The sequence below is a fragment of the Myotis myotis genome, unplaced genomic scaffold (assembly GCF_014108235.1).
Source record: "Myotis myotis isolate mMyoMyo1 unplaced genomic scaffold, mMyoMyo1.p scaffold_m19_p_11, whole genome shotgun sequence".
NCBI lineage: Eukaryota > Metazoa > Chordata > Mammalia > Chiroptera > Vespertilionidae > Myotis > Myotis myotis.
In genome coordinates, this window is record NW_023416315.1 from 68,159,907 (window position 1) to 68,183,856 (window position 23,950).

Consider the following 23,950-nt stretch of genomic DNA (forward strand, 5'->3'; position numbering starts at 1 on the left):
CGGCTTTTCCTACCCCCGGGCACATGCCCTCACCACCCCCTACACCCCTAGTGTCTTGTGTCCATTGGTTATGCTTATACTAGAGGCTCAATGCACGAAAATCATGCAAGAGTAGGCCTTCACAGCCCCGGCTTCATCCAGAAGGTCCTCTGGACGGTTGTTCCACTGTTCGGTCGATTTGCATATTATGCTTTTATTATTATAGATGCATGCATACAAGTCCTTCAGTTGATCTCTTATCTCCCACCCCAACCCTCCCCAGCCTTCCCGCTGTAGTTTGACAGTCTGTTCGATGCTTCTTTGCCTCTATATCTATTTTTGTTCATCAGTTTATAATGTTCTTTATATTCCACAAATGAGTGAGATCATGTGGTATTTTTCTTTCACTGACTGGCTTATTTCACTTCCATAATGCTCTCCAGGTCCATCCATGCTGTTGCAAATGGTAAGAATTCCTTCTTTTTTACAGCAGTGTAGTATTCCATTGTGTAGATGTACCATCATTGTTTTTTAATCCACTCATCTGCTGATGGGTACTTAGGCTGTTTCCAAGTCTTAGCTATTATAAATTGTGCTGATATGAACATAAGGGTGCATATGTCCTTTCTAATTGGTGTTTCTGTTTTCTTGGGATATATTGATATTCCTAGAAGTGGTATTACTGGGTCAAATGGAAGTTCCATTTTTAATTTTTTGAGGAAACACCATACTGTTTGCCACAATGGCTGCACCAGTCTGCATTCCCACCAGCAGTGCAAGTGGGTTCCTTTTTCTCTACATCCTCTCCAGCACTTGTCATTTGTTGATTTGTTGATGATAGCCATTCTGACAGGTGTGAGATGGTACTCATTGTTGTTTGATTTACATCTCTCAGATGATTAGTGACTTTGAGCATGTTTTCATGTGTCTCTTGGCTTTCTGAATGTCCTCTTTCGAAAAAGTGTCTATTTAGGTCCTTTGCCCATTTTTTAATTGGATTATTTTCCTTTTGTTAAGTTGTATGAGTTCCCTGTAAATGTTGGAGATTAAATCCTTATTGGAGATAAGATTGGCAAATATGTTCTCCTATGCAGTGGGTTTTCTTGATGGTTTCTTTTGCTGTGCAGATGCTTTTTATTTTGGTATAGTTCCATTTGTTTATTTTCCCCTTAGTTTCCATTGCCCTAGGAGCTGTATCAGTAAAGATACTGCTACAACATATGTCTGCTATTTTGGTACCTATGGCTTCTCCTAAGGTTTTTATGGTTTTTCATTTTAGATTTAAGTCCTATATCCATTTTGAGTTTATTTTTGTGTATGGTGTAAGTTGGTGGTCTAGTTTCACTTTTTTTGCATGTATCTGTCCAATTTTCCCAACACCATTTATTGAAGAGACTATCTTGACTCCATTGTATGCTCTTGCCTCCTTAGTCAAATATTATTAATTGAGCATAATGGCTTGGGTCGATCTGGGTTCTCTGTTCTGTTCCACTGGTCTATATGTCTGTTCTTGTCCCAGTACCAGGCAGTTTTGTGAACAGTAGTTTTGTAGTATAGCTTGATATCTGGTATTGTGATCCCTCCAACATTGTTCTTCTTTCTCAAGATTGCTGCAGCTATTCGGGGTCTTTTTTTATTCCAGATGAATTTTTGGAGAGTTTGTTCTAGGTCTTTGAAGTATGCGTTGGTATTTTAATGGGGATTGCATTGAATTTATAGATTGCTTTGGGTAGTATGGACATTTTAATGATGTTGATTCCACCAATCCATGAACATGGTACATTCTTCCATTTGTTCATGTCTTCTTCTATTTTTTCAGCGCCCTGAAATTTTCTAAGTGCAGGTCCTTTATCTCCTTCATTAAATTTATTCCAAGGTATCTTAATGTTTTTGTTGCAATGGTAAATGGGATTGCTTTTTTAGTTTCTCTTTCTGTGAGTTCATTATTGGTGTATAGAAAAGCCATAGACTTCTGGGTGTTAATTTTGTATCCTGCTACATTGCCAAATTCATTTATTAAGTCTACTAGTTTTTTGATGGAGTCTTTGGGGTTTTCTATGTACAATATCTGCAAATAAGGACAGCTTTACTACTTCTTTTCCAATTTGGATGCCTTTTATTTCTTCTTCTTGTCTGATCGCAATGGCTAGTACTTCCAGTACTGTGTCAAACAGGAGTGGTGAGAATGGGCATCCCTGTCTTGTTCCTGTTCTTAGGGGAAATGGTTTTAGTTTTTGCCCATTGAGTATGATGTTGTCTGTGGGTTTGTCATATATGGCTTTTATTATGTTGAGGTATGATCCTTCTGTTCCCACCTTACTGAGAGTTTTTCTCAAGAAAAGGGTATTGGATTTTGTCAAATGCTTTTTCTGCATCAGTGGATATGATTATATAGTTTTTATCTCTCAGTTTGTTTATGTGGTGTATCACATTTATTGATTTGTGGATATTGTACCATCCTTACATCCCCAGAATAAATCCCACTGCTTGGTCATGGTTTATGATCTTTCTAATGTATTGCTGGATTTGATTTGCTAGAATTTTATTCAGAATTTTGGCGTCTATGTTCATGAGGGATATTGGCCTGTAATTCTCTTTCTTTGTATTGTCTTTATCTGGTTTTGGGATTAGGGTAATGCTGGCTTCATAGAAAGAGCTTGAATTTTTTGGAATAGTCTGAGGAAGATAGATAGATTTTATTTCTTTTTTGAGTGTTTCATAAAACTCCACTGTGAAGCCATCTGGTCCATAGCTTTTATTTGTTGGAAGTTTTTTGATTATTGCTTCAATTTCCTCCATAGATACCGGCCCATTTAGATTTTTTGATTCCTCCAGGTTGAGTTTTTGGAAGGTCGTATTTTTCTAGGAATATGTTCATTTTTTCTAAGTTGACCAGTTTGTTGGAATTGAGTTGCTCATAGTATTTTTTTATGATTCTTTGTATTTCTGTGGGGTCTGTTGTTATTTTGCCTCTTTCGTTTCTGATGTTGTTTATTTGGGTCCTCTCTCTTTGCTTCTTGGTGAATCTGGCTATAGGTTCATCAATCTTGTTTATCCTTTCAAAGAACCAGCTCTTGGTTTCATTGATCTTTTGTATTGTTTTTTGGTCTCTATGTCATTTATTTCCACTCTGATCTTTATTATCTCCTTCCTTTTGCTCACTCTGGGCTTTTCTTGTTGCTCTTTCTCTAATTCTTCAAGTTGCAGATTTAGATGGTTTATTACCATTTTTTCTTGTTTTTTTTGAGGAGGCTTGTGATGCTATGAACTTCCTTCTCAGGACTGCTTTCACTGTGTCCCAAAGATTTTGGATTGTTGTGTTTTCGGTGTCATTTGTTTCCAATTTCTTCTTTGATCTCTTTGGTAACCCACGCATTGTTTAATAGTATGCTATTCAGCCTCCAAGTTTTTGAATTTTTATGATGGTTTTTATTGTAGTTAATTTCTAATTTTGTGCCATTGTGATCTGAGAAGATGCTTGATATGATTTCAATCTTCTTGAATTTGGAGAGACTTTGCCTATGTCCCAATATGTGGTCTATCTTTGAAAATGTCCCATGTGAGCTTGAGAAGAATGTATATTCTGTAGTTTTGGGGTGGGATATTCTAAAGATATCAATTAAGTCCATCTGATCTAGTAAGTCTTTTAGGATTGCTGTTTCTTTGCTAATTTTTTGTCTAGAGGATTTATCCAGTGATGTTAATGGGGTATTAAAGTCTCCTACTATGATTGTATTGCTGTCAGTCTCTCCTCTGACATCTTCCAGAAGCTTTTATATGTATTTGGGTGCTCCTGCGTTGGGTGCATATATGTTTACCAGAGTTATATCCTCTTGTTGTATACACTCCTTTAGAATTATGAAGTGGCCTTCCTTGTCTCTTTTATGGTCTTCACTTTGAGGTCTGTTTTGTCAGATATAAGTATTGCTACCCCAGGTTTTTTGTTTTTTAATCTCCATTTGCCTGATAGATATTTTTCCATCCTTTCACTTTTTCTGTTGAGTCCCTTGTTCTGAGAGGTGGGTCTCCTGTAGACAGCATATATATATAGGTCATGTTTTCTTTATCTTTTCTTTTTTTAATATTTTTATTGCTTTCAGAGAGGAAGGGAGAGGGAGAGAGAAAGATAGAAATATCAATGATGAGAGAGAAACACTGATTGGCTGCCTCCTGCATGCCCCCTACTGGGGATCAAGCCTGCAACCTGAGCAGGTGCCCTTGACCAAATCGAACCTGGGTCCCTTCAGTCCGCAGGCCGATGCTCTATCCACTGAGCCAAATAGGCCAGGGCTGGGTCATGTTTTCTTATCCATTCAGTCACTCGATGTCTTTTGATTGGAGCATTTAATCCATTTACGTTTAATGTTTATTATTGATAGATACTTGTTTGTAGCCATTTCTGTGCTTTATGCCTGTGTTCCTCCCTTTCTATTTCTTCTTTTTATAACATTCCTTTTAGCATTTCTTGCATTGCTGACTTGATAGTGATAAACTCTCTTAGCATTTTTTTTGTTCACAAAGCTCCTGATTTCCCCTTCAATTTTGATTGATACTCATGCTGGATAGAGTATTCTTGGATTCAGTCCTTTGCTTTGCATCACTTTGTATATTTCATTTCATTCCCTTCTAGCTTGGTGTGTTTCTGTTGAGAAATCATTTGATAATCTGATAGGGGATCCTTTGTAGGTAACTCTGTCTCTCTCTTGCAACCTTTAAGATTCTCTCTTTGTTGTTGACATTTGCCATTGTAATTATGACGTGTCTTGGTATGGTTCTTTTGGGATTCATCTTGCTTGGAACTCTCTGTACTTGTGCAACTTTTTTCTTCCCCATATCAGGGAAGTGTTCTGTCATTATTTTTTCAAATAGATTCTCTAATACTTGCTGCTCTTCTTGTCCTTCTGGCACCCCTATTATGTTACTTCGTTTCATGTTGTCCCAAAGCTCCCTTCGCCTCTCCTACTGCTTTTTAATGTTTTTCTCCAATTGGTGCTCAGATTGGGCTTGTTTTCTCTTGTATCGTCTAATTCACTAATTCTGTCCTCCGCTTCTTCTAGTCTAATGTTGAAACCTTCCATAGCGTTTTTGATTGTAGCTGTATCACTTTTGATTTCTTCCTGATTTTTGCATAGGTTGTTGATTTTCTCATCCATCCGGTTTATGAACTGTATGACCATTACTCTGAATTATTTTTCTGTCATATTGCATGCCTGTTTCACTTATTTCCTTTCTTGGCGATTTCTCTTTTTCTTTTCTCTGGGGATTGTTTCGTTGTCTCCCCATTCTAACTATCACCAGAAGATCCAAATGCTGAGTTGCTGGAGCCTGAGCTATGCGCAGTGAGAGTATTGTGCCACCCGAGTGTCTCTTGGTGTGTGGCTGCCGTGGTTCGGTGGGAGCCACACACCCGGAGAATCAGAGTCACCAGCGCTCAGTGCAGCCTCATGCTCGCACCTAGAATCAGGGGCCCTGCCTGCGCCATGCTGAAAAAAAGTCCCCACAGGTGTACGCCGAAAATCAGAATCTCCAAGAGCATGCCAGGAGTCAGAGACCCCATGGGCATTCGCAGAGAATTGCATTTCAGAGTCTCTGTAGCTTGGTGAGGCCTCGCACCATGAATCAGGGTCCCTGTGTGCACATGCGCCAAGAATTGCAATCACAGGCGCTCAGTGTGCGTGCACCGAGAATCAGGGATCCTGTGCATGCAAGATGAGAAACAGAGTCCCCATATGTGCGCGCAGTGCTGCCTCTCGCACAGAGAATCAGTGTCCCGGTCTGCTTGGCGGTCTGTTGAGATACTCTATGCACAGCTGCTCTGTGTCAGCAGGAGGCCCACTCCTGCACTGCGGGAACAGACTTCCCTGTGCACGCTGCACCCAGAGTCAAAGTCGCACAGCCACCCTATGTAGGCAGGAAGTCTGCTCACCCAGAACAGGTCTGGCAGGTCCTTTGCCGCCACAGCGGGCTGGCAGGGAGGTGGCCAGGATGTCTGGAGTCTTGATGTCCGTGGGTCTACAGGTCTTTGTCCCGAGTGGTTGTAGGGTCCAGTCTTGTGTCTGAGACCAGATTGGGTGGTGGCGAGGCTAAGCTAGGGTCCTAGTCGCAAGCAGTCCTGCTCTTCAAGAAGGCGTGGTCTCTGTGGAAGTATTCTTTGAACAATCTTCAAGTTAGAAATGTTTTAAAAGTGCTATTAATGTGTTTGAATAAATGACAGTATTTCATGTTGTCCTTTTTAATTTCAAATATGGCATAAATAGAGAATGTGAGCTGTTTCCTTCCTGAAATAATGTGGGATATATTTTAGTTCCAATATATTGTGTTTAAAGAAGAGTTAAATCTTAATTTTTAAAACTAATCAGAAAATGAAATTTCATTAACTTTTGTGATTATATAGTATTTATAGAAAAATGGCTTAATTTGTTAGTAAAACTAATTTCTGAGTTCTTAAAGTAAGACAAATCACAGCATGTTAAATGTGAATCTATTTTTTAAAAAAACATATGGAAAGAGGTTCTGTGTAAAAAAAGCACTCAAAATGATTTTATAAGCATTGCAGTGTGAAATGTTATGCAATCTAAATATCTACTGAAATTTAACAAAAACGAGCAAAGTAATTTTTTCTGATTTTTGTTTCGCTGAAGTTTATTTTTACCTAACTTTATTGTACTCAGTAAGTCTATTGTTGAGATTTTATTAGAATAACGCATAATTGTAAGGATCAACTTATACCTAAAGAAAAGTTTTTATTCCTGTTGTCAGAACATTCTGGTGCATTTCATAAGGACTCTGCTTTTGTTTTTCCACAAATGAAAACTTTTTGAAGTAATTATGGTAAATGTTCCAGTTGGCTTATTAAGTTAACATAACTTTTTTAAGAATCATGCTGATCCCACAGAGATTGTACACTTATTAGTGTAAGTGTTGAGATACTCTATGACCATATATAACTCTTGATTTAGAAGGTGAAAAAAATATTCCCTGTTTGCCTTGTCGATAGTAACTACATTGGCTTGAAGTTTGGCCATAACACAATTCTTTTGTTTTCTCTTCTCTTCTTTTCCTAACAGCATTGTACCTGATCTGTTCATTCACATTGTATTTTAAATATGTAATAAAATATCTTAAAATTCAGCTTCTCATCTCTTTGATACTTGAGGATAGAGCAGGACCTAAGAATAGTTAGAAATGCTAAAGAGACAGTCACAGGTGGATGAAACATTAATACACATTCAGCTGGCTTTGTGCCTGGTTTCTAGCATTGATTCCTATGTTTCAAATAGAGCAAATAGTGCTCTCCATTAGAAACAACCCTAGAAGAGGGATTAATACTTTAAGATTATTGCTGTGTTTGCACTGATTTATAAAACCAAATGCTTTACGACTTTGCTCTTCTGCGCTAAATCCAAGCTTTGTGTCAGTGCTGCTAATTTCTTTGTTACCTAATCCTGTGTGAGAAGAGAAGATTTTAAAGTTAAGCAGGCATTTTTTTTGTTCAAAGGGAACAGCTTCTTAATACCTTACTTAAGTTGGATGTGCTGATGAAAGCAAACACTTTTAAATAGTATCAGAACAATTATTTTTAAATAACTTAAAATACTATAGTTACATGAATGTTGTGATACATTGGAAATAATTCAATGGAAGTGTTATACTTAGTACAAATTAGCGTTGGAAATATGTGCTTTTGGAATTTGTTATGTACAACAGAATATCTCTTTTACTCCAGTCAAATAATAATTCTTGGATCCAACTTAACTTTGATTAAGGATTTTTTTTTTTGTTCCCTTAGGTCCATACTCAAATAGATTAGTTGAAAATATAGTGAAACCAAGATTGTTCCTTAATTTTTCATCCATTTTGTACTTTACTGAAATAATTTGACAAGGATAAGAAAAAAAAATGCTGTTTTTAGAACCAAATTTTTTAGGATGATGAAAATGAATAATGTTGAAACACCTACCACAAAAATAAAAAATAAAAAACTTGTTTTCCTCTTTAAAATAAGATGAAAAAGATTCACAATGCCCATTAGATAATGTTGCTCTCATGCCATGTGATAAAAATTATTTTATTGGATAACATTATAAATTGTCACATAAAACCCAGTTAAATGTGTCATCCAGATTGATTGGTATTTGACAACTCTGATTTATATACCCTTAAAAAAAACCTTTTTTTGTTGTTGTTGTTAATCCTCACCCAAGGATATTTTTTCCTTGGATTTTTAGAGAGAGAGGAAGGGGAGGCAAGAGAGAGGTGAGAGGCAGAGAAACATCGATGTGAGAGAGACATAGACCAGTTGCTTCTCACACTTACTTCTGGGACCCAGGATCAAACCTGCAACCAAGGTACATGCCCTTGACCAGGAATCGAACCTGAACCCTTTGGTATTTGGGCTGAGGCTCTAACTGTTGAGAAACACTGACCAGGGCAAACTTTGTTGTTTTTATTTAAGTTAATCATTAAGTCAATGAATGATTGAATAAAAGGTTTGGCTCAGTGGATAGAGCCTGCAGATCAAACGGTCCCAGGTCGATTCCAGTCAAGGGCATGTACCATGGTTGCAGGCTCCTCCCCGGCCCAGGCCCTAGTCAGGGCTCATGCAGGAGGCAACCAATCAATGTGTTTCTCTCACATCGATGTTTCTCTCTGTCTTTCCCTCTCTCTTCTACTCGCCCTAAAAATCAACGTAAAAATATCATCGGATGAGGAATAACAAATATATATATTCAGAAAAAAATACAGCTACAGAACAGATCCACCAACAGATCTGTGACCCACTAGAGTGGTACTCTCTCTCCATGATGACAAATGCACGTGTTGTTCTCTATGTCTTTATTGGGTGAAATCAGATTTCATAAAGCAGAAAAAAAAATAGTTTTTCTGGAATTCAGATGACAAGAATAATTTATAATAAACTTTTTAAAATTCTAAACTATTTTAAAGGTGGGATAAATGGTCATGGAAGGAGACTTGACTTTGGGTCAATATAATGTACAGATGAAAATGTATACCTGAAACCTATATAATTTTATTAACCACTGTCACCCCGATACATTTTTTAAAAAATCTAAACTATTTTTTATGAAACAGAAATAAATGCAAGTAAATAGTTTCCAAGGATCTGTTTAATTAATGCTATTGTCATTGTATGTCAAATAGATTGCACGTCTCCTTTTATGGAAGTATGTACTTATAATTGATGTTCATAATAATGACCCTGAGATGTTATAGTCATTTCTAAATTATTAAAGAAAGATCACATTATATTTTATGACTATTTGAAGTCAAGTCAACATTGTATACAAATTCTTTAAAAATTTGTTATAGATAGATATACAGTCTCTGTATAGAGCAACTCATTTTTCAGTAATTAAGAATACTGGAACATCACTATGTAAGTGTAATGAACAGAATCTATTGCCTAGTAGAACATAGTCTGTTAAATGTAACTTTAGTGTATTTTTTCTGAAATAAAAAATCTTATTGGATTTTTATCTATAAAGGAGATAATTTGTGACCTAACATTGAACATTTTAGAAAAGCAAACAAACAAAATAAAAGAACTGTGATTCAACAGCAATGCTAGTCATAAAGGTAAGATAGGGGGAAAAGCATTTTGATTTCTTTACAGGTACTTTCTAATGAATGGATTATTGAATTGCAAACACATTTTAAGTGATTCTGGCTCTTTTTCCTTCCTCTCTACATTTCAGCCTTCCCAAAGCTGATGAGATCACTCACCTACAAAGAATTAAACTGCTCCAGATTCCAGAACTTGAGAATAGCCTTGAACACAGGAAAACCCATTTAACCATTAAAGCTTATGAGTCCTCCACGGAGCTCAAGATAAAGGGACAAAAATCGTCATCTTTGATAGGTATTCAGCTTAGTCATGCCACAAACACTCTTTATGGAGCCATAATGACTACTTTCCCCAAATCCTTAATAATCGTAATTTTTCTGATTATAAAATAGGATATATATTCTCATACATTGCTACTAGGACTGCAAAACTTCACAGCCACTTTGGAAAACAATTTGCAGTTTCTTAGAAAGTTAAACATAGAATTTTCACCTTAACTCAATAGTCCTACTCCTCGATATTTACTTGGGAAAAATGAAAAACATGTGCCCACACAAAGACCTGTACATGACTGTTTATAGCAACTTTATTTATGATAGCCAGTAGGTGGATGGATGAATACATTGAAGTAAATTCATTCAGCAAAATATAATATTCAGCAATAAATAGGGACTCCTGATATAGAACACAACATGGGTGAATCTCAGAAGCTTTATACTAAGTGAAAGAAGGCAGACACAAAAGGCTACAAACTGTGTGATTCTGCTTATATGAGATTCTGGAAAATGAAAACCTGAAAGGTAAAAAATCTGAGTAGGAGATTGATCATAAAAGGGCATGAAGCAACCTTTGAGGAGTGAAAATGTTCTGAAAGTTCATTGTAGTGGTGATTGATCACATGACTCATCAAATTATAAACCTAAAAAGGGTGAGTTTTACTTCATGTAAACTATACCAATAAACATAAGTTTTAAAAAATTGGAAGACATGCTCAGTGTAGAAATGTGGAAATGTAAAAAAGGCACAATGAATATGAAATTTATATTTAATCTCACCAGCCAAATTATTTTGTGTTTTACATTTTATGTTATTAAATATTTTTCAAGTTTATTTTGCTACATCTTTTGAGGTATTTTCCCATTCATATTCTATAAGCTCATGCAACTGCTTTTTTTTTAACTTAACATAATAATTCTTCCATATCATTCTTTTTTTTTATATATTCTTTTTTGGCATTACTTTTCATGACAGCCTTATCGTTTCGTACTGTTTGATTCTTTGATGGTTTTGAGATTTTGCTCTTAAACAATATTAATGAACATGTTTTTTCTTTATTCTTAGCTCATTTATAAATGTGTCTCTTATGCCAAGAATCTGCTTTGATACCAGTGGGATGAGGGGAAACACACAGCTAAACAGTGGTACGTGGTACCTAACTCCAGAATTCATCCATATAGTTAAAAAACTCATATTTGTTTAATTTTGATGTGTTTTTATTCAGTAGTTATCTTTCCTGATGTATTTTATTCATTCCATTTGCTGTACATGAAAACTAAAGGACAGAAACTAACATTTCCTTTATGCAGTTAATCTTCATTGAATGTAAATTTTTTCTTATGCGGAGACTAAAACTCTTTTGACCAGTTACTTTCTAGATATATTAGGTCAATTATCACTTCTGTTTATGTTCAGTTGAATTCTTTTTTATAGTTCCACAGCCCAAAATACCTCAAAGCCCAACATTCAAATGCTTCCAGTCTTGAATTGTCTTTTATTCTACCATGGAACATCTTCTAGTGTGCACATTCATGCATCCAGCCACCCCTCTGCTTTGCGTCTTCAGAAAAACCATCCATTTTCATTCCAGATTTGTTGAGCCATCATTTTGAATGATGTTGCAGCTGACAGTATTATTCCTTATGCAGTACCTTCACTTGTCAGCAAGACTTGCCCTTGACTTGCTTGTGGTGTTGATGGCCTGTGTATCAATATTCACTTTCACTTATGTATGACCCAGTTGCCCGGCAACATGCTAAGTGAGGCGCTTTGGAGGAGCTGAGAAACAGGCTGTGGTCACAGGCAGAGGTCATTCCAAATGCCCTGTGTGGCTTCTAGGCAGCTATTTGGTGCACATCTTGCTACTGCCCTTTGATAGAGGGCATCTGTTGTGTCCACAGTATGTAGCTCCCAAGGTCATTGCTGTTAACCCTGTAACAAGAGGTTGGATATGTGCATTTCAGGAGAGGGGAATTACATAGGAAAGACAGAAAGAGAGCAGCTCAACACCTTTCACCATACTCACAGAAAAGAAATCAGAGGGTAGAGCAAAGGTGGGGCCCCGGGCTTCCAGGGGACCTCAGGAGGACAGAGTGAGCAGGTGAGAACAGTAGCAGTAGGTGTCTCTGTCAGTAACTGAGTTCCCATTACATGCAAAAGCGCAGACGATACAGTATTAAGGGTATTGTGAGAGCCAAGTACAAGTTTACCAAGCACTTCGGCTAGCTGATGCGTCTGGAAGAAAATAGCTAATTGATTTGGGCAGCGTGGGGGATGCTTTCCAATGCAGGAGCCTAGTTTTTATTTTGACTTTTAATAACTTCATCCTTTTTTGTGTGTTTGATTCTGAAAATTTATAAAATACAGAGACTAAAGAAGGAAACTTGAATCATCTGAAATCCCACCACTCAAAGATAACTATTACTTATATTTTCAAATATGTTTTACGAATTCCAAATCATTACCTACACTTTGTAGTTTTGAATCTCTCTTCATATAACATTCTACAGGGAGATATTCTTTATGTTGCTATCCTTATCAAAAACATAATCTCAGTGGCAGCATGGTATTTCTATGCCTATGACATTTATTACGCGACTCACCTACTGTAGGTTGGGCACTTAAGTTGTGATGTTTTCAGTCATGTAAACAACACTGTTCTGTGTATCCAGGTAGCCCACTAATTATTTCCCTAACAAGTTCCAAGATGAAAGGCTGGGGCTGTGCCTACGTATTGCCACGCTAGCCTGCAGAAAGGGGATTTCATGTTGCACTGCTAACAGTGAATACGAGTGCCTGTCCATTTCAACACGCCTTAGCCAACAGCGCCTATTACTTTTCAAGAAGGGGACAGCAGTACGTTTGCTTTGTTTTGCACAAGAGAATTCTTTTCATAAGACAGAAACTAAAAGTTGAAGCCACCATCTCAGTTCTACAAATTGTGAAAGTCTAGAGACTCTAAACCCTTAAATAAACTATTAACTGCAGTGCTTTTCTATATGTAACTTGAGTTCATTTGAACAGCATCTACAATGTTAAACCTTCACTCCAGAAAAAGAGATTGTGATAAAATATTGAAAAAGCCTACTTTAATTTAAAAATTAAGCTTCTAGTTGTCATATTTTAAACTTCCAACAATGTTTTCTAGTTTTATAGGAGGTGTGTGGGGGGTTTTGTGGTATAATTTTAAAATAGCTCTCCATGACATGCTCTCCCTTGATTAATTTTTAATTTCTTCTTTTCCCTTGATACTTAAGCTTACATCTGTATATTCAGTAAGAACGTAAGTTCTATTTTCAAATGATTGACTACTTTAATCATTTTAATTCACATTACTAATAGCATTGCAGAGTTAAACAAAAGCCTTGATTGAAACTATGTTAAATTACACTGTGTCACCTTCATTGTTATCAGAATTTTGTAATTAGGGAAATTTTCAGCAAGATGATCCTGTAAATCAGGTAAACCCCCAAATCATGGGGCTGATCCAGACCTTAGAAATCAGCAACTCCCATCCTTTTATTTGCTAGTTGAGGACATGGATGCTGAGATTGGGGCAGGCACATTTCTGGGTCACTCGCTGGTCAATGACCCTTCTCTTCGCCCTGGGTTTTTACTCTATATCTGGTCCTTACAGGCCATACTGACAGCTGAGACATTGAGTACTCTATTCTTAATCCCTAGCCTTTGTCTCTCCTGAGAAGTATCCTAATATATAAAGAGCCAGGGTCCCTAACGTCCAAAACAACCAAACGGACGAGTGGACGCCAGGCTGCGCACGCAGCAGGCTTGGGTGGGCAGGGACTGGTGAGCAGGCTGAACTGCTGACCTCTCAGTCCCTCCTGGGTCGCAGGCGCTGCAGCGACCCAGCACTGACTGCCGCCGCCAAGGTGGGTGCGATGCAATTGGTCGGGGGGCCCCGCCATCTCCCCACAATTGCCCGGCAGAGGGAGGCCCAGACCACTGGCTGGGGGGCTCTGCGATTGCCCCATAGAGGGAGGCCCAGGCTACCCAGCCGGTGGCGGTGAACAGGGCCTCCCTCTGCGGGGCGATCAATTGCGGGGCTCCCAGACTGCGAGAGGGCGCAGGCTGGGCTGAAGGACCTCCCCTCAAGTGCATGAATTTTGTGCACCAGGCCTCTAGAACTCTAAGACTAAAGTTCCTACTAGTTCCCTAATTATCCTTTCTAACTCCAACTTTGTTCAATTTGTGGTGTGAACTAACTACATAAATCAGTTGCCTTTCAGGAACCTAGAATAAGCTCAATCATTTTGTAATACCAAAGCTGCATATGTCTCAGATTCCAAATTAACTAGACTTTGCCTTAAGCAGGCTGGTCTCCAGGATAAAAACCGGTGGGAGGAATATGATTACACATATAAAGTACACTTTGCTTGTTTGTTTTTCTTACCAGGTATCTGTATGCCCTTGGACAGAAGGTTTGGAAAAGATGGAAAAAACGTTACTTTGTTCTTGTTCAGGTTAGTAAATTTCTTCCTGCTACTTAATTGCTCTAAGAGAGTAGTTCTCAAACTTTTCTTTTTGTGGGTCATATCTACCAATATTCACTGTATTAAAAATTAAAATTGAAATAAAGTTTAAGTATTTATTTAAAAATAAAAGTAGTAAGTTCATTACTAGCGAACACAAATTACATTTTTATATACAGCTATTTTCCAAACCAAACTATTTAGTGAAACGAGTGGCCTTCATACTTTTGTACATCTGCTTAGTGACTGCTTTAATAGAAAGCAGCTAGATTTTCATATCAGTTCCTACATTCGATCTGTTGAATATTGGGTCAGATTTAGCCTCTGGAAAACTCACTGTACACTCATAAGAGAATAGCTGTGAAAAAGATAGATGATGCCTGAATATTATAAAAAACTAGAGGCCCGGTGCACAAGGGGGGCGTTCCTCAGCTCGGCCTATGCCCTCTTGCAGTCTGGGACTCCTCGGAGGATGTCCACCTGCTGGCTTAGGCCCACTCCTGGGGGATCTGTCCCAAACTGGCAGTCAGACATCCCTCTGGCACCTGGCAGCCCTCGGGGGATGTCCACTTGCTAGCAGGGAGCAGGCCTAAGCTGCAGTCGGACATCCTTAGCGCTGCTGAGGAGGCAGGAGAGGCTCCCACCTCCACCGCTGTACTGGCAGCCATCAGCCTGGCTTGTGGCTGAGCAGAGCTCCCCCTGTGGGAGCGCACTGACCACCAGGGGGCAGCTCCTGCATTGAGCATCTGCCCCCTGGTGGTCAGTGTGTGTCACAGTGACCAGTCATTCCCAGTCGTTCTGCTATTATTGTCAGTTTGCATATTATCCTTTTATTATCTAGGATAGAGGCCTGGTGCGTGGGTGGGGGCCAGCTGGTTTGCCCTGAAGGGTGTCCCGGATCAGGGTGGGGGTCCCGCTGGGGTGCCTGGCCAGCCTGGGTGAGGGGCTGATGGGTGTTTGCAGGCTGGTCACACCCCCTTCAGGATGGGGGTCCCCACTGGGGTGCCTGGCCAGCCTGGGTGAGGGGCTGATGGCTGTTTGCAGGATGGTCAAGCCTCCCCTCACCCCCAGTGGGGACCCTCACCCCATGGAGGTTTGGCCAGCTTGGATGAGGGGCTGATGGCTGTTTCAGGCTGGCCACACCCCCTTTAGGGTGGGGGTCCCCACTGGGGTGCCTGGCCAGTCTGGGTGAGGGGCTGAGGGCCGTTTTCAGGCTGGCCAAGCCCCCCGGCAACGGAAGCTCCCAGCCTCTCCTTTTTTCTTCTTCTTTTTTTTTCTTCTGGGATTTATTTACCTTCTATAATTGAAACTTTGTAGCCTTGAGAGGAGCTCAGAGCCAGCCAGGGCGGGTGGGAGGGAAGCCTTCTGCTTACTCCAGCTCTGTGGCCACGGCTGGCTGAAAGCAGGTATCTGGGGTTAGTCTTCTATAATTGAAACTTTGTTGCTTTGAGTGGAGCTCAGAGCCTGACACGGTAAGCGGGAAGCTTGGCTTCCTCCATCATTGGGTCAACCAAGCCTCCTGCTTGCTCCAGCTCCGTGGCTGCCGGCCACCATCTTGGTTGGGTTAATTTGCATATAGTCACACTGATTGGCTGGTTGGCATGGCTTAAGGCATAGAAAAAGTATGGTCAATTTGCATGTTTATCTTTTATTAGTGTAGATAGTTTTGACCTCATAGATCCCCTGAAAAGATTTAGAAGGTCTTCTGAATTATCAAATGATATCTTGAGTACCAATGTATCATTCTGATGTTTTAAAGATAAACATACAGCCGAAACCGGTTTGGCTCAGTGGATAGAGCGTCGGCCTGCGGACTGAAAGGTCCCAGGTTCGATTCCGGTCACGGGCATGTACCTGGGTTGCGGGCACATCCCCAGGAGGAGGTGTGCAGGAGGCAGCTGGTCGATGTTTCTCTCTCATCTATGTTTCCAACTCTCTATCTCTCTCCTTTCCTCTCTGTAAAAAATTAATAAAATATATTAAAAAAAAAAGATAAACATACATAAAAGCACTCATTTTATACAGATGTGCCATATGTCACTTACATAGTTATGTCTTTAAATCACTTGACCGGTAGATTATTTGAGATAGGATTCTGAGTGTAGACAATTACTAGAATATATTGTTTGGCTGACACTTGGTTTTGTGGACTTATGTTTTGTTCTTTTTGAATCATGGCTCACATTTGCTCATATATATTCATTAAGTTAAATTTACATTAAAGAATAACTTTCTAAGTAGTAGTCATTTTATTCTATGATAAACCTAAGCTATTTTATTTCCAATGGGAATACATTTAAAAAATCATTTTTTAAATTCTTAACAGAAAAGGGTCTGTAAAATCCCATTGATTCCTACTCACACATTAAGCAAGCTTAAATGATCTAACTCAGAATGATATGATGAAATGCCAAGGAAGGAAAATTGTCATTTGCTATCTTCTAGCAATATGTCCACCTATCAATTACTGAATAAATTATGTGCCATGTGGCATAGAAATTTCATGAAAAGTAAAAAAATGTAGTCAAAAGTGGTTTTGTCTACATTGCAAACAGCCAGTCTATCTTTTCTTTTTAATGGCTAAAATGTAACCTTTTCTTATGTGATTAGAACCAGTATTTTTTTAGTATGTATTACCATTGTTTTTAATATGATTTATTTAGTTGTAAGTTTATGTAATTTTTTATTTTTTTTTAAATCTTTGTTGTTCAAAGCATTACATATGTTCCCTCCCCCCCCCCACATTGACCCTTCAACTAATTTAATCAAAGGTGTATACACATGTGCACACACATTGACAGTCTTTTGATATGAAGCCCAAGCATTTGCTTTGAGTAAGGGCCCTGTTTGAAGTTCTTGGTGAGCTGTCTTCCAAAACCCACCTGCAAGTCGTGTTCTTTGGTTTATAGGTTTAATGTCTTTATATTGACACAAGAACTAAAATGCATTTACCAAGCAGTTTGAGTGCAGACCTTCCTGGACATTTTGATTTTATTCCCACCTATAGATGTCTTGCTCACATCTAATTTGACAAGTTTGTGTTGGTGACTTGTCTTTATCAAGTCTTTCTAAAGCATTTAACTGATTTTTCATAGAAACAGCAGCTTTTTCATAGTCATATTTCATACATTTATTTAGAAACTTAACTCCATAATTTCAGTACCTTATGTTACTGGCATAAACACACCCAGCTGACTCTTAATAAGCATAGAGTTTTACAAGTAACTCTTTTTATTTAATTTTTTTCCTTTTTTTATATAAGACTTAATTTTTTTTTGTTTGTTTGTTTGTTTTTTTTTATTGCTTAAAGTATTACAAAGGGTATTACATATGTGTCCATTTTATCCCCCCGCCCTAGACAGTCCCCTAGCCTCCCCTATCCCCCAATGTCTTATGTCCACTGGTTATGCTTCTATGCATGCATACAAGTCCTTTAGTTGATCTCTTACCCCCCTACCTCCTGCCCCGCAACCCTCCCCGGCCTTCCTGCTGCAGTTTGACAATCTGTTTGAGGCATCTCTGCCTCTGTATCTATTATTGTTCAAAAGTTTATAATGGTCTCTATTATCCATGAATGAGTGAGATCATGTGGTATTTTTCCTTCATTGACTGGCTTATTTCACTTAGCATAATGCTCTCCAGTTCCATCCATGACGTTGCAAATGGTAAGAGTTCCTTCCTTTTTAGAGCAGCATAGTATTCCATCGTGTAGATGTACCACAGTTTTCTAATCCATTCATCTACTGATGGGCACTTAGGCTGTTTCCAGATCTTAGCTATGGTGAATTGTGCTGCTATGAACATAGGGGTGCATATATCCTTTCTGATTGGTGTTTCTGGTTTCTTGGGATATATTCCTAGAAGTGGGATCACAGGGTCAAATGGGAGTTCCATTTTCAGTTTTTTAAGGAAACTCCATACTGTCTTCCATAGTGGCTGCACCAGTCTGCATTCCCACCAGCAGTGCACAAGTGTTCCTTTTTCTCCACATCCTCTCCAGCACTTGTCGTTTGTTGATTTGTTGATGATAGCCAGTCTGATAGGTGTGAGATGGTACCTCATTGTTGTTTTGATTTGCATCTCTCGGATGATTAGTGACTTTGAGCATGTTTTCATATGTCTCTTGGCTTTCTGAATGTCCTCTTTTGAAAGGTGTCTATTTAGGTCCTTTGCCCATTTTTTGATTGGATTGTTTATCTTCCTTTTGTTAAGTTGTATGAGTTCCCTATAAATTTTGGAGATTAGGCCCTTATCGGATATGACATTGGCAAATATGTTTTCCCACACAGTGGGTTTTCTCGTTGTTTTGTTGATGGTTTCTTTTGCTGTGCAGAAGCTTTTTATTTTGATGTAATCCCATTTGTTCATTTTCTCTTTAGTTTCAAGTGCCCTAGGAGCTGTATCAGTGAAGAAATTGCTTCGGCATATGTCTGAGATTTTGTTGCCTTTGGATTCTTCTAGAATTTTTATAGTTTCCTGTCGTACATTTAAGTCCTTTATCCATTTTGAGTTTATTTTTGTGTATGGTGTAAGTTGGTGGTCTAGTTTCATTTTCTTGCATATATCTGTCCAATTTTCCCAACACCATTTATTGAAGAGACTATCTTGGCTCCATTGTATGTTCTTGCCTCCTTTGTCAAATATTAATTGAGCATATTGGTTCGGGTCGATTTCTGGGCTCTCTATTCTATTCCATTGATCTATACGCCTATTCTTGTGCCAGTACCAGGCAGTTTTGAGAACAGTGGCTTTGTAATACATCTTGATATCTGGTATTGAGATCCCACCTACTTTGGTCTTTTTCAGGATTGCTGCAGCTATTCGAGGTCTTTTTTTATTCCAGATGAATTTTTGGAGAGTTCGTTCTAGATCTCTGAAGTATGCCGTTGGTATTTTAATGGGAAGTGCGTTGAATTTATAGATTGCTTTGGGTAGTATGGACATTTTAATGATGTTGATTCTACCAATCCATGAACACGGTATGTTCTTCCATCTGTTTATGTCTTCCTCTATATCTTTTTTCAACGTCCTGTAGTTTTCTGAGTAGAGGTCTTTTACCTCTTTAGTTAAGTTTATTCCTAGGTAGCTTAATTTTTTTGGTGCGATGGTAAACGGGATTGTTTTTATAATCTCTCTTTCTGAAAGTTCACTATTGGTGTATAGAAATGCCTCGGATTTCTTGGGGTTAATTTTGTATCCTGCTACATTGCCAAATTCATGTATTAAGTCCAGTAGCTTTTTGATGGAGTCTCTAGGGTTTTGTATGTATAATATCATGTCGATAAGACTTAATTTTTAAGAGCACCTTTAAGTTAAAAATTGAGAGAAAGGTACAGAGATTTCCCATATAACTCCTGCCCCCACACATGCATAGTTTCTCCTATTATCAACATCACTTGATGCATTCATTACCAAGGATGAACTGACATTGAACCATCCATGATCGTCCTAAGTCCATAGTTTACATTATGGTTTACTCTTGGTGTTGTGCATTATGTGTATTTGGGTAAATGTAAAATGACATGTATCCATCATTGTAATACCATGCAGAGTGTTTCCACTGCCCTACAAGTCTTCTGGGCTCTACCTGTGCATTCTTCTTCTTCCCCGGGCAACCACTGGTCTTTTTTTATTGTTTCCATAGTGTGCCTTTTCTAGAATGTCATATTGTTGAAGTCATACAGTACATAGGCTTTTCAGGTTGAGTTCTTTCCCTTAGTAATATGCATCTAAGGTTTTTCCATGGCTTAAAAGCTCACTTTTTAAAAAGCATTGAATAGTATTTCATTGTCTGGATGAATCACAGTTTATTTATCTATTCAACTACTGAAGGACATCTTGGTTGTTTCCAAGTTTTAGCAATTATGAATAAGGTTACTTTAAACATCCATGTGCAGATTTTGTGTGTGGATATAAGTTTTCAACTCCTTTGGGTAAATACCAAGGAGCTCAATTGCTACATGCATTTATTGGAGATTGGTTAAGTGACAATAGGCGAAAGAGAGTTTCTAATATATTGATTGCTTTAATATGAAAATTAGGCTTTATTAGATCAGTCCTCGATGTTGGGGGGGATTGTTTATCCTCTGTGGGAAAATGTCTACCCATTTTTAAATTGGACTGTTTGTCTTCCTTTTGTTAAGTTGTATGAGTTATTTATATATTTTGGAAATTAACCCTTAATCTGATGTATCATTGGCAAATATGCTCTCCCATACAACGGGACCCCTACATCCTTCACGCGGACCCCAGGTTCTCTCTGCTTTCACTTTCCACCGTTCTCCTTACAATCTTTTCATTGCCAGAATAATCTACTTGAACGTAACTCATATTTTGCCAACTTGCTGCTTACATCCTTCCATGACTTCCCCTTATGCCTAGAATACCTCTGACCATCATCTAGAGAAGGTCCTGCATATTCCGGCCCCTGGTTTCCTCTTTGATGGATCCCTCCCTGTCACTGAGCAGCACCTTTAACTTGTAATGTTCTGCGCCCAGGTAAATGCCAGTAATTGGAGCTTAGCACCTCCAAGTCATCAAAAGATACCTCAAATAAATGTATAATGTGGGTGTGTTTTTTAAATGTGATTTCTATGCAAATATGCCTTTGAATTTAAGTCACCTGTTGTGTTTTTGTTGTTGTTGTTATTATTGAACCCAGTTGAGGCTTGGCTACCTGGCTTTCGTTTTTCCCCACGGCAGCTCATTCTGCCTTCCCATTTTAGGGATCAGGTCACGTGCCACTTCAAATGGGCATCTTCTGTCCTCCCAATCTAGATCACCCCTCAACTCCTGTCACATTATATTTCTCAGAGCACTTATCTCTAATCAAAATTATTTTTTATTTACATATTTATTTTTTATTATCTCTTTACCTTTTCTAGAATATATGCTCCATGAAACTAAGGACATTGTCTTTCTTATAAGCTACTATGAGTAGAAACTAAGTATTTGTTAAATAAATGAATATGTGTGAATAGCTCTGACCATTGTTTTTACATGACTGCCTTTTCTCTTTCTAATTTATATACACTGGTTGCTAAGTCTTTTTATGCCATTCAGTCAAGACAATAAATATATAGTCCCCTAAATCTATCATGCTCTTGAAGATATATTCATTTTCTTTGATTAAATTAAGCTCTGAGATTTAAAACAAAAAAAATTCTACCAGCACCTTTGGCCTCTGCCAGGAGCGTTTCCAGCTAAGGATTTTTAAGCTTTAATCTTTACTGAAATTAGATGGTGGCAGTTGCTAAGCTGCCAGCTGTTAACATGATCCCTGCAGCAGGAATATAGCCTACTAACCTGAATGCTGTGGTCTCTAAAAACTCATAGTTAGCCCTTAACCATGTGGACATGGGCAGGTGTTGAACAGGTTGGCAATTGAAAACAAAATGGGAGGTTGCCCAGACCAGGTGCGGACACCTCATGGGACCTGAGCACCTCCAGTTACAGTGACCTGTCATAGGTCGTGATGCCAGAACACTGCTGCCCTCGGATTTAAGTCTGTTTAAACCCCCCAATTCTCAACAAATCCATTATTTTTGAAGTTGTTAAGAGCAGATTGGGTTCAGGCCATTCCGTGTATATCATTGCTCTGTCTTTTGCTGAAAGGATTTTTCATTGCAATGTCATATAATTATATGAGCTTTGTTCAGTAGTATACTAGTAAGCTTAGAGAGGAGAAAACAAATACTAGATCAGAATAGGTCAGGCCACCTGTTACTCTTTCACTCCCTGGCATGTGGTGATGGGGCAGAGGGAGGGCCGCAGACTGCCTCCAGCTAGGAGCACAGTGGGCAGGGTGACCCCCTGGTCCCTGTTGTTTGTCTCCCAGCAGCTTCATGTAACTGTTAGTGCCAGCCGATGTTGACATTTCTTTCAGAGTGTAGCTTCTCCACATTACCCTTCCTCTGGATCCTGCCTGCCAAGGGGTAGCTGGGAGGTATTAGCACTATTCAGAAGGTTCCCCTGAACTGGCCCTGCAGGCTGGGTGTGGGCTTTGCCTCAGGAATGTGACTCAGCGTGACCTTGCAAAGGAGAAGGGCACATGTGAAAGTCATTGGAGACACTAGAGGAATTCAAAGAAGCACAAAAGGCAGCATCGTTTTCTGGAAATAGGTAGTTGCTTCTGGAACCAACGTATTTGAAAGCCAAACTGCACGTGTTCAGTTGTCTCCAGGGTCGGATTTCTTAATTGCCAGTGACAGCTTTGCTAGTCGTTGGTGTTTTGTTCCTCTTCCAGCTGCACTCTTCATTAAACTCGAGGCCCAAGTATCTGTGACGGATTCGGGGTCTGTCTGGTGACTTTTGAGATGTTAAAATTAACAGAATATTAAAGGAAGAATGAAATAAAATGAGTATTTAATACTTTATCATTTAAATCAACATGGCTTCAGAAAGTAGGTGATTCCTCTAAAGCTACAGGTTTTTTGTTTGGGGGTTTCTTATGTAGTGCCTCTAAAGATCTTGAAATTGGACTTAAAATTTTATCCATCATGTTAAGAAACAATTGTATTATTTAAAGCTAGTTCAGAGTACCATACTCAAACCTGAAGCATAACACAGCTACTGGACCTTGTGCTTAAGTTATATAAAGAAAAGGCAGCATTGATGTAAGCATTTAACACTGCATGTAAAAAGACAAATAGCCTTTTGACAGGAAATTTTTAAGGCTAGCTCTTAAATAGCAAGCAAATTTTTAGCATTTTTGGGGGTGACACCTGCCAAGTGTAGATTCTTTAATACATGACAATATATGAACATGATTTATGTAAAAAGCGTTAGAGATCAATTATTTTTTGAGAGAACAATAATTTTAAATATATACATTGAAATATATATTCAAGATCATGTCCATTAGAAATAGCAGGAATAACAGAAAACTACAGTTAACAGCATCCCTACTTCTTTCTCCCTCCGTTTCTTTTTCATTTATGTATTCATTCAACAAGTATCTTCAATAACAAAGTCACTGTGTTTTTCATGTGAAGAGACAAACGATGAGTGGGGAGAAGGAGAAAGGAGTGAACCAAGTGAGGCTGGGAGACAGAAGGCCAAGACATGAAAGAAACCAGTCCCCGGATCATCAACAGTAAAAAAGCATATGGCCGGCCCATCAGTTCACTCCCCAAATCAGTCAGGTGCCTTCACTGAGTTACAGCAACAAATTGCATTTCTAACCCAAAAGGAAAAAATACTCTTGGAAGACACAGAGAATAGGGTGAGGAAAGGATGGTCCCCTGACAACTGGGTTTGATTTATTGGGAGACTACTGCATAGTAGGCAGGCATTGTGCTAGGTGATCTATGTCCGTTATCTCTAATTCTCTCAAACCTGGTAACATACGTTACTGTTGTCTCTGTGTCACAGGACATCAAAATGAAGTATATAGGTCTTGTCAAAGATAAGTTGAAAGAATGCAGATAAGTAACTGGGGGGAGGGGGGATGAAAATGGTACTTGGGTTTGAAAGGGCAGACTTTTTTGTTAAATCTGTTATATCCCCCTTCACTTCCAATTGAAATACCTTAATATGATTGTCTTCAGAGAGCTCTTTTCTATTGAAATAGACCCCCTTCACTGTGATTCTCTTTACTGTGCTTTATTTTACTTCAAAA

The 23,950-nt window shown here is 38.7% G+C and overlaps 1 protein-coding gene across 19 annotated transcripts in view; it reads left to right on the top strand.

Moving 5' to 3' along the window:
* Positions 1 to 23,950, top strand: part of CADPS2 (calcium dependent secretion activator 2) — a 506,535-nt gene that overhangs the window by 313,564 nt on the left and 169,021 nt on the right. For all 19 annotated transcript variants that reach the window (XM_036328812.1, XM_036328815.1, XM_036328814.1 and 16 more), the window contains exon 9: positions 14,256 to 14,322. In XM_036328812.1, coding sequence (XP_036184705.1) covers positions 14,256 to 14,322 — 67 coding nt within the window. The remainder of the gene's footprint in view (positions 1 to 14,255; positions 14,323 to 23,950) is intronic.